General features: G+C 37.6%; 1 protein-coding gene across 1 annotated transcript in view; it reads right to left on the minus strand.

The window, feature by feature from the left end:
* Positions 1–3,961: 3,961 nt before the first annotated feature.
* Positions 3,962–16,798, minus strand: part of LOC135082142 (nose resistant to fluoxetine protein 6-like) — a 44,459-nt gene continuing 31,622 nt past the window's right edge. Inside the window, exons 9-12 of the mRNA XM_063976893.1 lie at positions 10,636–10,786; positions 9,819–9,993; positions 4,774–4,916; positions 3,962–4,407 (exon numbers count right to left, since the gene is read on the minus strand). Of these exons, the coding sequence (XP_063832963.1) occupies positions 4,270–4,407; positions 4,774–4,916; positions 9,819–9,993; positions 10,636–10,786 (607 nt within the window). The 3' untranslated portion in view covers positions 3,962–4,269. The remainder of the gene's footprint in view (positions 4,408–4,773; positions 4,917–9,818; positions 9,994–10,635; positions 10,787–16,798) is intronic.

Raw genomic sequence — 16,798 nt, forward strand, 5'->3', positions numbered from 1 at the left:
CTTTTGATAAGGTTGGATTTCAATTGATTTGTGACATGCGCTCTTTCGAAAGGCCAGACCAGTGCAACGAATGACAGACAATAATCTAAGTGTTCTTCTCTGCTGTGGTTTCTGCATAATTAATTTTATAAAAAGTGGTAAATATAAGTGAAGCTCATCAATATGAGATGATGATTTTCAGGACTTAAGATAAAACATGAAAAATGATATACGTGCCTATAAAATTTGAGGGTTGCCCTCGATTTCCCTAGGATCCTATTATCAGACCCTGACTTGGTGACAATGGGACCACCTCAAGAGTATATGCTATCGAACAAAAAAAAATTTTTGAAAGTCGGTTCATAATTGACGGAGTTCTGCGGTAACGTAGGTAGGTACATACAGAAAAATCGAATTGAAAACCTTTTTTTTAAGTTGGTTAAAAACTACTTACAAGTGTTAAAAAAATAGTTTCATATTGATTCAGTAAAATAATAATGTGTTACATGAAATACATTTCACTTTAAATAGAATTCCATATTTTAGGTAAATTCATAATATTATTTATGTCAAGTGTAAGTAGTGTAGTATAGTTTGGATCGAAGCCGCAAGCATCCACAATGCGAACTATACACAGCCAGTACGCAAAATTCGTGTATAGTTTGTAGGAACAGATTTACAAAGGAGCACTCCAAAATATACACGAGCAGTTTCCTATGGGTGCGTTCTGGCCATGTATAGAACGGAAAGACGCGGTAGGGATTTGCGATTCGATTTTTTGCCGTTTGACTAAGCCTTTTTTGTTATCGACCTCTTTTGCGATTTGTTTGTTTGTTTGCGACTGGTTTGCGATGGGTTTGCGATTTTAAAGTGCGTTTTGACTAGACCCACAGAGTTGTTGATTTGTCAATTTGATGCTCTGTCAACAATGATAAATGTCAATTGTGGTTATAGATGACCCACGCTGAACTGTCCCGCCAAACTCAATGACAGGGGGGCGCTACCATCGTTCAACTATATGGTTTCCAACATGGCAAAAATCGGAACTAGCGATCCGGTATTGACGGTGGCGCCCCACTGTCAATGTCATGCATAGGACAGTTCAGTATTTTGGAACTATACGTTTCGGTCCACGATCGCCACTTAATAGATTTCAACAATAAAACGTATCACCTTTAAAATTATTTTTTTAATTAAATAAAAATGCAAGCATTAATATTTTTATATGATAAAACGAGATTTATATATAATAGAAACTAAAAATAAACTGTTCTATGTTAAGTTGATTGAGTATATTTCCATAAAAGACAATACATAACCAAACGATGCTGCGTGTAATGAATAAAAAACGTAAAGTTATCATTTGTGTAAATGAAAACATACTTTTTTTGGTAAATGTTGCCAGTGTAGGTAAACATTTGAGAGCTGCTTAGCTGATCACGGCTTCAAATCCGTTGAGTGGCGTTTGAGAATACCATTTAAAATTGAAGGATACTTAAAGGACAATGGGCAAAATGGTACCCGGCTCCAATAGATATGTGTCTAGTATCGTTTGAAAGGTCTTACCAAGATGAACAACTTTTACTATGACCACCAGCCTCAGATCTGGTTGTGTACGAAGATATACATACTTTTTTGCAGAATGGTACCCGGCTCCAATAGTTATGTTTGTAGTGACATTTGAAAGGTCTTACCAAGACGAACAACATTTACTATGGCCACCAGCCTCAGATCTGGTTGCGTTCGAAGATAAAGATACTTTTTGTGTAACCTAAGTATCATACAGTATGAAGGGGGACGCGCTCGGGGCAGGGCATCGACGAGATGGTCGGACGCGGTGAGGAAGACGGTGGGCGGGAGTTTGCATCGTGCGGTCCACACAGCTTATGACCGCAGTCTGTGGAGGAACACTATCTGTGGTCGCGATCCTCATCAGTGAGGGACCGAGGAAGAAGAAGAAGAATTATCATACGTGTCCATCGTATGGTACTTTATGCGAGGCAGGAAGGGTTTACTGCTCCACCATCCTTCCTTAACTCTATAATTATTGATGGGGATAATTGTGAAATAAATATTTTTATTTAAAGAAGTACTACCCCCATATTAATAAAAAGTTACACCTAGGAAGAACCTTGGATTAAAATGACATTTCCATACCAAATGACAATTTAAGCTAGAGTTCAACTAGGGTGTAACTTTTATTAATAAAGGGGTTAAAGTTGTATTACTTTGTAGGGTGTTGTAATCCAAAATGCGCAATGATCGGTAATAACATTTATTCTAGTAAAGCGCCTCCTTTATATACATTTTTGAGTTAAATAATTACCCGAAACTTAATATAAAAAACCAAAAGTACCTACATTACAAACAACACAAATGTATGACAGAGACAACACAGCACACAGTCTATCTCGCTCTTGCCCGTAAATATCGCCGCACGCGCGCTCGCCACCGCAGTTGATTCCACGGCAGCGCGGCGTTCGAATGTATGTCTCCATAACTTCTTAAGGGTTTTATTTTATTATGGGTTGCTAAAGCGAATAAACCCACAAGACTCAATAAGTCCACCCACAAGATGGACCGACGACCTCATAAAGGTAGCGGGAAGGCGCTGGATGCAGGCCGCCACCAACCGGCCATTGTGGAAATCATTGGGGGAGGCCTATGTTCAACTGGACCAGTAGCGGCGTAAGGGGGGGGCGGTGGGGGCGGTCCGCCCCGGGTGCCAAGCATCAGGGGGTGACACAAGTCGCTCAGATTAGTACTCACTGGCGCATCTGCATGGCAAATCTACGGTCTATGTCATGATACGGAGGGAGGGAGGTGCGATTGTCTTTCAATCTTCGAATCGGTAGGTAAAATCCTGGGGGGTACCAGGGGGTGCCTTAGGATTTATGACGGGGGGGGGGGGGGGGGGGGGGGGGGGTGATCGCCCCGGGTGCCAACCCATGCTACGCCGCCACTGAACTGGACGTCCTATGGCTAAAATGATCATGATGATGATGATGAAAGCGAATAAAGGGCTAATAGCTTGGGTAGTTCATCGTAGGTACAATCCTTTCCTTTTCAATGCTTCTTTTAGTTATATTAATAGATTGTAGTCATAATACATACTCGTATACATGGATGATTGTGTTATACTTTCATTATAATACTTAGTGGAATTACTGCTTTCAAAACGTGAATTAGAACTGGCCCCATAGCAGACATTTTCCTACATCTAAAGGCCTTTTAAAATATATATTGGTTATGGCTATTGGAGCGGGTACCACTTTCCATACATTTGTGCCCATCATCCTTTAGGAGCCCGTCAGCTGAGTGACAGATTTGAGTAGTGTTTCAGTATTCGGCCGGTAATAACGTTTCCATCCCTGTATAATACCCCTAAGTAAGTATAGGACAGGTAGACACTAATCTGCGAAGTTTAGGAAATACCTAATTATTTTTATCCATGTTTTAATACTCAATGGTAAAACAGGGTTGTTGGTAAAAGAAAACTACATTAAAATTTGATAATACAATCTTTATTAAAAATTCTACACTACTTTTTGATTGAGCAGTTTTAAATAGAGTCCCAATAGTCATTGTGACTAAAGTTAAACAATGTGTAATCGACTCTATTGCCACTATAGAATTTAAGCACAGTTGTCCACCGAAGCTAATGCTTTAAGGAGAGATAATATTTTACAAAAAGTCTTTGTGTAAACTACGTAATCTCAATGGATCTCTAGTTTCAGTGGACTCCAGGCTTTAGGGCATGTAAGCTGCAAAGCATAAGGTTGTCGCTGGGCATAAGGCATCATTTCATCGACTCGAGCTGTCTCTACTTTGTAAGTTTCGATATCGAATCGACATGAAAATGCACCGTATGTCTGAAGCATTGAATCCTTATTCGCTTGATGTTTTCCTACACCTGGGCTTACGTTTACCCTACTAAGGCTAAGTTAAGACGTAGATATCTAAAATCTAATGTTTTAGTGCAGACTACAGAGTGTGTTATTTTTATGGTTGATAAAAAAAGGGTTGATTCTGCTACTCTAATACGACTACTTTTCTTACAGGATCAATTTATTAAAATTCTAAAAAAAAAGTAAAAAAAACGTCCCTGTAAATGACTGCTTGCTGACCATAATTTGTATGAAAAGGTATTTTTTCAAATATTTGGAACTTCGCTCCTTGGTAAAGTTGTTGCATTTGACAGTGCAATAAATCCTTTTTGTTTCATTTGATCAAGAATAAAAATAGCACACCCTGTATAGTTATAGTAGACGTTGTAGGCGGATTGAAGAATCACTGTGACTTTTCCTTTGATCGTATACTGAAGTTGATGGCTCTGTCCAGGAACTTTTGCAGTGGATACTCTACAAGCAAAGTCAGGGGCAGAGCGACGATGTGAGATAATATGTGCACTCCGATGAAATCCAGGATCTGAAAAAGAAGAGATTCCATGTATTAATCTGTGTTATTGAGTTCGTTAGAATGCATTTTTTTAAAGCTAAGTAGTCTGAAAACATGTAAATTGTAGAGCCTTTTCAGGAAGAACAATACAGTGATAAAAAATCTAGAGCTGTTTTTACACAAACTGCGAAAACAATTGCACCCTACTGCACTAAAAAAACTACTCAAAAATTAATAAAAACAAAACATTAAAAACAAGCAAAATTTAAAAAACCAACCCTTATTATATCCTCAGAAATCTTTGCTTAAACCATTTCGGGAGTTTACACTAAAACATGTAGGTAAAATAAACATAATAAAAAGAAAGAAGAACATGTAAAGGCTCGATATACTTACTATACCCAGCGGGGAGGAGTCATGTAGAGTCCAGCGGTTGGTCAGCATCAAAACGTTGATGCACCAATGGCACATGGATACTGAGAAGGATAGCCTCGTGATTGTTCGGAGCCCTCGCCATGAGAACACGCTGTGGTAGAACCCTGAAATACAACACTTTATTGTACAGTCTGTATTAAATAAGTTCGAAAGTTCGCAACACGTCTTTATTATGGCATTTCATATACAGGGGTGACTTTGCAATCAGTGTCCAAAAGACAATGCCGGAAATTGGCGTCTTTTTTTTTTCGCGCGGCCATCGACCAAACTTTGCTTTTGATTACAAAATAGTGTAATAAACCAAACTTACTATGACATGTATACCTCTAAACTCAGTCTGAACTGAGTTACGAGCATTAGAAATTTGATGATTTTCATACTAGATTTGCTTTTTGCGCGCAAAGTTTTGTAAGAAATTGCAACAAAATAGTGACATTGTATGTGTAAACAAACAACACCATCCATTAAAGGCTTCAGATATCAGTATGGAGCAGAATCAGCGCAATAAAAAAATAGCGCAATATTTTGTTGCAATTTCTTACAAAACTTGCGCACAAAAAGCAAATCTAGTATGAAAATCATCAAACTTCTAATGCTCGTAACTCAGTTCAGACTGAGTTTAGAGGTATACATGCCATAGTAAGTTTGGTTTATTACACTATTTTGTAATTAAAAAACAAAGTTTGGTCGATGGCCGCGCGAAAAAAAAAAGACGCCACTTTCCATACAAAATCCATTGAAGTAATATTACTACGTATAGAACAGACATCGCGAACAAAATATGTACAGTGCGGGGTGCGGGGCGGGAATTTGACGGACAGCTGTCAGTCAAATCCATGACTATCAAGTTTCATAATTTATGGCGATAAAATCTGCACCAGAAAATGTCGTACTTCATTGATAGGATTGCACGAATAGTGACGTTCCTGCGGTCGCCTCATCATAGACATTGTGAAACGATTGTGAAAATAAACAAATCGGCTAAATTGTGTTAAATTTTCATGGTGCTCAATAGCAAAAAGGTTCAGCTACTTACATTATTCTCTTATTATTTTCTTTCTGTTTCTTTTTATGTGGTGTACAATAAAGAGTATTTATTATTATTATTATTATTTTCTTTTATTATATTGTGCGTTTCCTGTAATGTAATCTAAGCTCCCCTCCCTTAGACTAAAATTAGCCCTCCTAGACAAGTGACAAAACGTAGCAGTTGAAACATTCGAAATCACTTCGCTCTGCCGTTTTTTGGTGTCAGTTACTTCACTCTGTGATGCGATTTTAAAATTACAACTGGCGATTCCGAATTCACAACTGAGGGGACTGAGGCTAATCGTGTTACTTGTGCTACAAGTGCGTATGGGCTTCATACTGATGCTTAAGCCATTAATTATTTTTTTTCCCGATTAAAATCTAATGTAATCGATAATCGCCTTGAGAATCGTTAACTGGTATTTTCTAATTCGATAAAAAAATTACCCATCTCTAGTTTAAAACTGTCATCCAACAGCGCACGAAATATTATGAGTTATAGATAATGATACCATTACAGAGGCGACACTTCGTTTACGTTTAGTTTCTGCCTATTGAATTGGATACTGTAAGGAAACATCGTCATCATCATTTTAGCTACTGGACGTCCACTGCTGAACAAAGGCCTCCTCTAATGATTTCCACATCGCCCAGTTGATAGTGGCCTGCACCCAGCGTCTTCCTGCTATCTTCAGTCAGTCCATCTTGAGATTTTAGAAAAATTCCCACTCGTCACGGTAGGAACAAAGCTAGGGATGACCTACGCCTTCACTCCAGAACCAATAAAATAACTGAAAGTCAGAAACTTTCAGTTATTTTATTGTCTCTATTGTTAACTATCTCAGTGGTTGAGTACACGTATAATAGCTGTGAGGTAGAAGTTACGGGACTATTCCCACCTCTCCTTTTCACCGCTGCATCTCCTGTGTAGCTAGCACCTAGACTAGTTGATTTAAAGCCAAGGTATATCAGTTTTTAGGTAATGACTTAGTGCATCTAAAAATGTAAAACTTTCTAGTTTTTTGTAACATTGAAAAATCTAAAAAGAAGCATAATTTTTTTTACCAAGTGTTTCTAAGAAATTTAAATGGAAGCTTTTGATGACAACGTATTGCTTACTTTTTCAGCTGTCGAACGAATCACTTTTATACTCATAGGTCCTGTACATCGGTAGATTTGGTAAATAAATGAATCCATCCGGACTCAGAAACTAAAAAAATTAAAATAGTTGTAAATTTTTAATACTGGATTTGTCGATTAAATTGATCATATTACTGCGCCCTAACGGGTCGGACACTGGTGACCAGACACACTGTACAATTATTATAATTTTAGCCTATCTCGTGAGCTAGGTGTCAATAATTAGGGTGATTTACTAACTAACCAGTCGCATACGAACAACAGCAGTGAGATTCAAACAAATTTGATCCATGATGCCGCACGACTATTGTGTAAGCCCACCCGTAACCCAAGCTTATTTAGCTTAACACAAGGGGCTGGACGGGACTATTAGTAATTTGTGCAATACAAAGTGCTTATAATCTTTAAAAAAATCTTTTTATTGCTGTATTTAACCTTCCTTTCGTATACTAATTTATGCGTCAGTGTCAATTCTGCGATGTTTATTCTTTGAAATTTTCGTAAAATGGCTGCCGCCTTGTAATTAACAAATTAAAATTAAATTAGTGTTTTAAAGTGCATAAATGTACAACTTAATGGTAAAAAGTCATTCCTTGATTTTTACTTAATATGTATCTGGAGTTATTTGAACAGTATTTTCGTCTATAGGATGGCATATTTCAAAAAACAAAACTGCACTCAAGCGTGTTGTCACAGCAACCGCTGAGCACATACTAATTGAATTTCGGTCCGTGGACCTATTTACGTGCCAGAAACAGTCTAGTTGACATGTCTTCTCTAGTACGTAGTACATTATAACTCAATGACAAAATCTGGAATTGCCATTTTTTAGGAGCGAGCTTATGCCCGTTTTCACCATAAATCCTTGATTTTAAAAGTGATGCCTATGAAAATTATATGCCTATTATGTGTTACCATAGGAGTCACTTAAAAATTAGGGATTGATGGTGAAAACGGACATTAGTGACTTAACGGCCGAATACTGAAACGCCATTTAAATATTTGACGGCTTCTCAAATAGTTAAGCAGCTCCTAAACTTACATTTCGCATACTCAAAACAATATCTGAGCAGTTCTCAATTTTTAAGCACCTCTCAAATTAAGTTGCACTCAAACGCCACTTAAATGAATTTTCGCATACTGAAACGCCATTCAACGCTAAGCATTACTCAAACAACTGTCAAATCGTCTTAAGCATCTGTTAAATTTGAGAGTGCTTGCGCGGTATCTTAAATCCTATTCTTATACCTAAATCGACCTAAATAGTGGTAAATAATGTGTGTCATCGTTATCATTTCTTTCGAGCCCCGAGGAAATACCTAGATCTAATCGCAGGAACGCAATAAGGCTGAACGCTATTGAAAAATATTATTATAATGACATGCAATTCCGAGCGAGGTTCCGCGTCTCTAAAGAAACGGTGTTGTTTCTGGTTTCATAATTTGGAAGCTCTTTGAAACCCCTCACCAAATGCCATACAACCAGTGGACCAAGTACCTACTTATTATAACCCTACTGTTCTACGCAACGGGAAGTTATGAACGTGTACTAGGTGATATCTTCCACATCTAACAGCCAACTGTGCATCGTATAGTGCACGAAGTAACAACCAAAATAGCTGCTATGAAATCGCTTTACATAAACATGCCTATTTCTGAGGATTAAGGGGACATCGCATAGTAGCATTTCCAAGAGTTGTTGATTTGTCAATTTGATGCTCTGTCAACAATGATAAATGTCAATTGTGGTTACGTTTCGGTCCACGATCGCCACTTAATAGATTTCAACAATAAAAAGTATCACCTTTAAAATTATTTTTTTAATTAAATAAAAATGCAAGCATTAATTTTTTTATATGATAAAACGAGATTTATGTATAATAGAAACTAAAAATAAACTGTTGTATGTTAAGTTGATTGAGTAATATTTCCATAAAAGACAATACATAACCAAACGATGCTGCGTGTAATGGATAAAAAACGTAAAGTTATCATTTGTGTAAATGAAAACATACTTTTTTTGGTAAATGTTGCCATTATGTAAACATTTGAGAGCTGCTTAGCTGATCACGGCTTCAAATCCGTTGAGTGGCGTTTGAGAATACCATTTAAAATTGAAGGATACTTAAATTTAGGAGCCCGTCAGCTGAGTGACAGATTTGAGTAGTGTTTCAGTATTCGGCCGTTAGCGTGGGTTTACATCAATTACATCTAGTGAGCGCGTTTGATGTAAATTACACGCAGGCAGCCGCGAACATTTACATTATAACTCAATGGCCGCGAATTAGATTTTAAACATTTTTATGCGAAAACTAGGTACCACGATTAACAATAATTAAGATAAGTTGTAAATATTCTTAAATAAAATTATTATATAGAGTTTATTAAAAATTGTAGGGTTCCATAGTTGACAATATTTCAGAAGCAAGCAATTACTTCATCTAAAGTCACTTTTAATATTTGCTCATAAGAAATTTTTATTAGGTAACACTTTACATGTAGGGGCGTTACCCTGAAAAAATGCTTTTTTTTTTCAAAAATTTATTTTACCCTTTTGTCGGCGTGATTAATATACATACCTCCACAAAATAACAGCCTTCTGGTGCCAAGTTTCCAAGCAAAACCTCGGATGGACAGACAGACAGACAGACGGACATAACGAAACTATAAGGGTTCCTTGTCAGGATTACGGAACCCTAAAAAAATGGATACTGATTGCTCAATCAATCTGTATTTTATTTTCGCCGCGCGCTGAATCGTGTGGAACAGCTCTAATTAATTTTTCAGTTCCTTTTCAGACTATCGATTTCAAGGACAGTACATACAGTGTTAGCTTACCTTTAATATTTATCAAGCAATATACTATGAAGCTCTGCAGCACCGTGGTAACCAGCCGTTCTATAACTACCATGGCGTTCTGAGTTGAGTGGTCAAAGTGCCTGAAGTAGGCGTAGGATAGATACCACCATAGGTATAATGCTGGTAATGATAAATAATGTAGAATCAACAGGAACTGAAAAAAAAAAACATTAAATCTTTACTGATCTTACTCTACTGTATTGCCTATTTAAGGTACCGACTAGTGACCTATGATCTCATAAAGGTAGCAGAAATGCGCTGGATGCAGGCAGTTATCAACCGGGCGACGTGGAAATCATTAGGGGAAGCCTATGTTCAGCAGTGGACGTCCTGTGGCTGAAATGATGATGATGACCCGCCCCCGTTTCGCACGGGTGCTATTGTTATATTCTATTTATCACTCTCCCTATTGCTAAAAACTGTATTCTTATAGTTAAATAAGTAGGTACTCGTTATCCTAAGCGCACAGACGTAGCAGGGATCTTAAAATACTAGGAAGATAATATTATAGCCTAACTAACTATTGGTAATGCCTTTAAATGGACAATGGGCAACAAGCTAAAGGCAAATAATTTTTACGGTTCCTGGGGGGTCTGTAGTAGGGCCCGCCTTGCAATCGCCGGGAGGGACTAATGGTAGTGAAGGCTTTTTCCGGAATCCCACACTTCCTTCCCACTTAATGCGAATTACGGAGCACCGGGGTCTGTTTAGTGGGTATGCCTTTGTCCTTCTGACTTGGTGACCTCTCCCCGCAGCATTTTTACTCCGAAAAAAAAGGTACTCTCGCATCCCTTACCTTATTCTTGCTTATATCTACTCCACGCTCGTGATGGTCTTTTTGCACGAAGGCTATGGCCACACCGGCTAAGGATATCATCAGGCCGTTGATCGGGTTGATGTAGAGGTCGAAGAATGAATCAGCACCCAAAAAAATATTGCGGTATACCCTGAAGAAAGAATAGAAGGCTTAACATGCTTACGCCCGTATTCACAAACGATGCTTGCAAGTGAAGCAGCAAATCGAACGCACAGCGTTGAAAAGCTCTTTGATTGGTTCGTGTGTCACCCTGTGCGTCCACACGCACTGTGAAACCTCATAGTAATGTTTGTGAATACGGGCGTTAACACAATGTAAAGTTTACTTCATTTTAATGACTCGATTTTTAAGGCTAGTCAGCGTTTCTTAATCTTTTTTGTCCACAGATCCCTTACGAAATCAAGTATTTTAAGGACCCCTATAGTAAAAAAGCAGCAATCAATTTCGATTACGAGACTTTTGGTGGCATTTATTTATAATTGTTAAATGATTCATAGATAAGGCTGCGGACCCCAACACAATGCTCGTGGACCCCCAATACATATGCTCGAGGACCCCCAGGGGTCCGCAGACCAATGGTTAAGAAACACTGGGCTAGATTGAATCTATACATTGATCTATACTAATATTATAAATGCGAAAGTAACTCTGTCTGTCTGTCATGCTTTCACACTTACCACAAAACCGATTTTGATGAAAGGACATTGTCAGAAACCGCCTAAAAACCGCCCAAAAACATTAACCCATCATAATTATTTTCTATTTTTTTTAATACATTAAGCACCCATTCATTCTAATGGACACTTAAGCATTGAAAAATTAAATTAATAAGTCTTTTAACGTTTATTCTATAATACTATTACAACTTCCGGACGTTTTGGTGCGTGGCATGGTCTAAAACCTATCAAGTTCCATAATATTTGCCGATAAAATCTGTACGAGGCATTACCGTACTTTATTGCTGGGAGTCCATGTATAGTGATGTTCCTGCGGCCATCATAGACAATAAAATATCGATTTTGAAAATAAAATAAATCGATTAAACTGCTTTGAAGACTAGATTTGCTATAAAAGCTAAAAAGATATTGACACTATTACAAGAAGCTATCTAAAGTGTCAAACTGGTCGAAGGTCGTAAATAAAATAAAAATAATTAGGACCATAAACTGATATTCATGGTATCATAACTGTAAAAGTGTCAGAATCCGATGTTGAATCCAATGCCAGTTGAAGTGAGAGAAATATTATCAACCTACGAGTAGTATAGTTGCCAGTCTCTCATAATCTATGCCAATGAGGGTTTTCGCGATTGAAAAATCCGCCAGATGGCAATACGTAGATGTGAGGTCCAAATGCTGCATGATTGGTTATTTTTGACATGACATTGACAGATATGTCAAAATCCACCAACCATGCAGCATTTGGACCTCGCGTCTACGTATTGCCATCTCGCGGATTTTTCAATCGCGAAAACCCTCATTCATAGCACATGTTAGTAGGGAATTTAGTGCAATGATTTGTATGGAGACCCCTCCACTTTGGTATAGAAGGCTCATTTTTGCACCAGTTGTTCTTTGGGTGCTCCTGAGTAGATTTCCGTCGGTAGACATCGGGAGCCCCCCCTGTGATAGCAGGGGGAGGGGGGGCAAGTTTCCTTCTGCAGCGCTTCACTTTAAGGCCCATATCTTCAAAACTATGGGTATTAGGGCAAGTGTGGTGTCATTTTCGGATAATTAAAGGATGGCGAATTCATTTCTAGAACAAACTTTTTGCCTTTTCATACAAAAAAATAGAAATATGGAGTAAAATTCACAAAAACCAAAAAGTATTTTTTTAAATAAACGTCGTTTACTTTTAAACCACTGGAGATAATCTAATAAAAAAAATATGTTCTGATAGCTACATTTATCAGGATTATAAATATGTACCATTGTATGGTACTTTTTTTAAAAAAGTAGGTGAAAAAAAATTTTTCTTCAGGACACAGCGGGCGAATTTTCATACTATTTGGTTCATAAGCAAGTAAAGATTATTATTTTAGAATTTATTTAGAGTTCCTGGCACATCATGCTACCATGAATTGTATTTTTTCTTCAATTAATTTTGAACTCTATGTGTAAGACATAAGGTTGAAAATAGTTTAAATACATTTTATTATTGAAAATATCATTAATTTATTTTATTTTATTTATTTATTAGGTCAGGGTGTTTCAAAAAAACCCCTAATAACTGAAGGGTATTTAATAGACGTCTATAAAGAGTCCCTTGTTAATTTCTTACAGTCATAGCGACATATTCAAATTTCGGGTAAAATTATGTAAAATAAAAATATCGATTATAAAAATTCCCATCACTAATTTGGGTTCATTGTCCTACCAGGAGTTACCAGGAGCAACTTTCTATGTTCACGCCCCCGGCCACGCCTCATTAAAACATTCTGTGCGCCTAGTATTTACTAGGTATTATTATTATTTAATACCTACGGAGAAAAAAATACACGCACGTCGTTAACAAAACAACAAGCATTCAAAATTATGGTTAGGTACATACCTACAAAAGTGGCTCAAAATGACGTCCTCCTTGCTGCACGCATATTCTTGCCCGTCTTGTTATTCGCGGCGCAAAGTCAGTAGGAATCAATTCCTGTGTGCGGCGGTAGTGGTACGGATGTTGACCATCTTCTTTCAGTGTTCGCCAAACTGAAACATGGTTCATTCCAAGTCGCGCCCCGGCGCGCCTTGTACTGGTCGGCGGTTCGTCTTCAAAGAGTTGCAGAACCTCTTCTGCACGCATTTCGTTTGTATTTGGGCGTCCACTAGAACCCGATCGATGAAAAGAGCCCGTAGAATGGAGACGTGTCACCATATCATGGAAACACTGATACGACGGAAGCCGTCGCTGGTCAGCCGCCGGTCTACCTTCGATAAACTGTTCCCGATAAAGTTCACGGGCTTGAGTTAAATTTCCATCAGCTCGAGCCACACACAACATCATCTCATAATATTCGGAATTAGAAAACATTGCCATTGTAGCAAAACAACACAAAACACAAAGCTTTCGAAAGTAGTTAAACGATAGGAAAACACACCGATCACGCACGAAGCATATGAACGACTAAATCAAAGAAGAGCCGACGGCCGGTGTCGCGATCTTTCGGCGCTTCTGCACACTGCAAAGTGGTGCGAACGGGATCGTGCCACATGCCAAATTTTTGCAACTTCTTATTATGACAATGCAACATTTCAACAACATTTTAACAATGATTTTAGTACGCTAATTTTTATTTCGCAGGTAAAGGAATGTCGCAATGTCGTTTATGTACCTACTTTGTCTACCAAGTTACGTCTCATTTTAAAATAGAAGAAATGTTAATGAATTCTCAGATTTATTTTCATATCAACATTCTAAAGCGTCCCTTAATAATTTTCACTTTTACAAAAGCAGCCTAAGACTGATTTACACGTATTAAGTAGTTAAGTAGGTAACTAAATTTTAACTTAATTTTAAGTCTATGTCCAAATGTCTCATAATTAGTATGAAACTGCTTATCAAAAGGTGTCAAGTGATAAGCCCCATCCACCAACTTACCCGAAAAATGAAGGTAAAATTTAGTTATCTACTTAACTACATAATACGTGAAAATCATCCTTTAAGACTTAATTTTAAGTGATTAAATTGCATTTAAACGACATGCAAATTCAATTTTAGTTACCTACTTATTACGTGTAAATCAGCCTTAATCATTTGTAAAACTTGATGTGAACGCCTCTGTACCTACTAATATCTAAAGATAGAACACTATTCGAATTCCGAACCTTGATGATCTCGTGTGGGAATCGAACCCGCGTTTTCCGCAATCCCGGTGGCTAACCTTTGAGCTACCGAAGCCCCAATGGACCGAACTAATCTTTAACCTCCTTAATAATAATATGATAAAACATGCAGCGTCCCATTGTCACTTGATGGTGAGTGACGTAGACAACAACGGGACGCTGCACGTGCTGTCAGCAGTTACAGTCGGCAGCTCGGTTCCAAATAGTACCTTAATTTATTCATTTAAGAAAAACACTACAAATTACAATCATGAAAAGACATTGCATTGCAGACTTGTTAGACAGTATTGTACTAGATAATAATCCTAAACGTGTTTACACGGGAACATTAATTGCATCTCTGTTAATAATAAACTTTCCTCTTAAACTTACTGCAACATCAGAAACATGACTGTTCTACAATTAATGTAAAACCAGAATCAGCTAGCCAAATATGCATTCCGAAAACAGATGAGTATGCAATTCAAATAGTTGTGCTTAGACGAAAGCTGATGCCAAGTTTGAATTACATAGATTGCGTTTTTCGTGTAAAGGTCAGTTTTTTTTTGCTATTTTTGATTTATTTTGTTTGACAAAGAGATAATTACAAAACGATTAAATACATGCCATTAAGTAGGTAGTGGCTAAACTTAAATTTAACAAAACATTGAGTGAATGTGTTCAAACACGCAAAGTAAATAATAGGCTCGGCGAGTTAAGGAACAAAGGTCACCTTCTCTTTGACTGAGCCTCAATGTTTACACGTTCTGATATCAGTGCAGTGTCAATAACGCGCACCTACTTAGTGTTTCTCCCATACCTTTATTCAGCCGCCTTGTTTAGTTTAAGCATATTAAAGTAATGGCATCCCGTGATTATGTTCTAGCATTACCTTTGTAATAAGTTTACGTTTACAGTAAGAGTTTGCTGAATTAGAATTACATACACAATCTTAAGAGTATTTGTACCACCAAAAGTTTAACATACAAAAGGCATAATGTTTAAAATTATTTGTGTATAAAAAAATATTGTTGGTCCGGAATTAGTACGCAATGCATATTTCGGCCCATTGTGTACCAGGCGCGCAGCGCTGCGCACGAGTTAGCCGTTAGAGTGGGCGCCAGGGCGGGGGGTGGTGGGCTCCAGGGCGGGGGGTGGTGTTCCCTAGCCCACTCACTAATGAGGTTGCCAACATTTTCTTTGGGTATTATTTTAATTTTTCATTGATTTTTAAGATTTTAAGTTTAAAAGTACGAGACGATTTTGAAATTTATTAAAGAAAGGTTTATGAGTAAATAAAAGCATATTTTTTAAATGAATAGTTTAACAATTGGCCGCGATCTCACCTGATGGTAAGTTAGTATTACGATATTGTATCATGCATGAATCATGCCTGACTAGTAGACTAGGCATTTATGTGTTTTGAAATAATGATTATGGATGTGAGTAGTTAATGTTTTTTGATTTTCTGTTACGACAAATTTTATCGAATGCAGGAAAAACTTACACGGAGTTGTACGATACGATGCTGCAGTATGACGTCATGTTCTTCATACCAACTTAAAATTTCATTTTTGGGATATTTGAAAAATGTAATAAGGCGCCCCACTCGCCCCCGCGAACGCGCGGGTTTAAAAGGTGCCAACCGTTAATGCAAATGTGCAAACTCAAAACATGCCACCAAAAAAAATTCTAAGTAAAAATGTTTACAATCACTGTCTATTAGGGTTTCGTAAAAGAAACTGAAAACCCAAAATGCTTAAGCTCAAGCACTGATGTTTCCCTAGTACTTTTGCTTCCACGTTGGCCTTTCTTTGAGCACTTGCCTTACTAAATAAAATGTTTGTCAAAATGTACCTACGTTTTTTGTTGTTGTTATTATTATTATTTTAGAATTGTTTTAAATTCTCAGCATTTTTTTAAATGCCGCTATTAATGTTATTATTATTGGCAAATTATTACAAAATAATAATAATGGTACAGATGCGTTCACATCAACCTTTTGCTGCTTAAATAAGACCCATTTTGCAAGGATTTTGTAAAATATGATGTGAACGCCTCTGTATCCAATGACTCAACAAATTGTTAAAATAAAAAAATGAAATAAAACTAAGGCCTCATTTACGGAGACGCCGGGCATCTTACGCTGTGCGACCAACTGAGTTCAAACATTGGCATTGTGTGTGCATGAGTGCTTTTACGGAAAAGCGATTTAAGACGCGTATTCTTGAAATGGAACGTTATTTGCAGCCGAATCCTGCGGATGGCTTCGATGCGTCTCACACGGCGTTTATTGTTGCGGCATGCGTGGCAATACTCGCTGAAGGATT

This window comes from Ostrinia nubilalis, chromosome 21 (assembly GCF_963855985.1).
Source record: "Ostrinia nubilalis chromosome 21, ilOstNubi1.1, whole genome shotgun sequence".
In the NCBI taxonomy this organism is placed as follows: domain Eukaryota; kingdom Metazoa; phylum Arthropoda; class Insecta; order Lepidoptera; family Crambidae; genus Ostrinia; species Ostrinia nubilalis.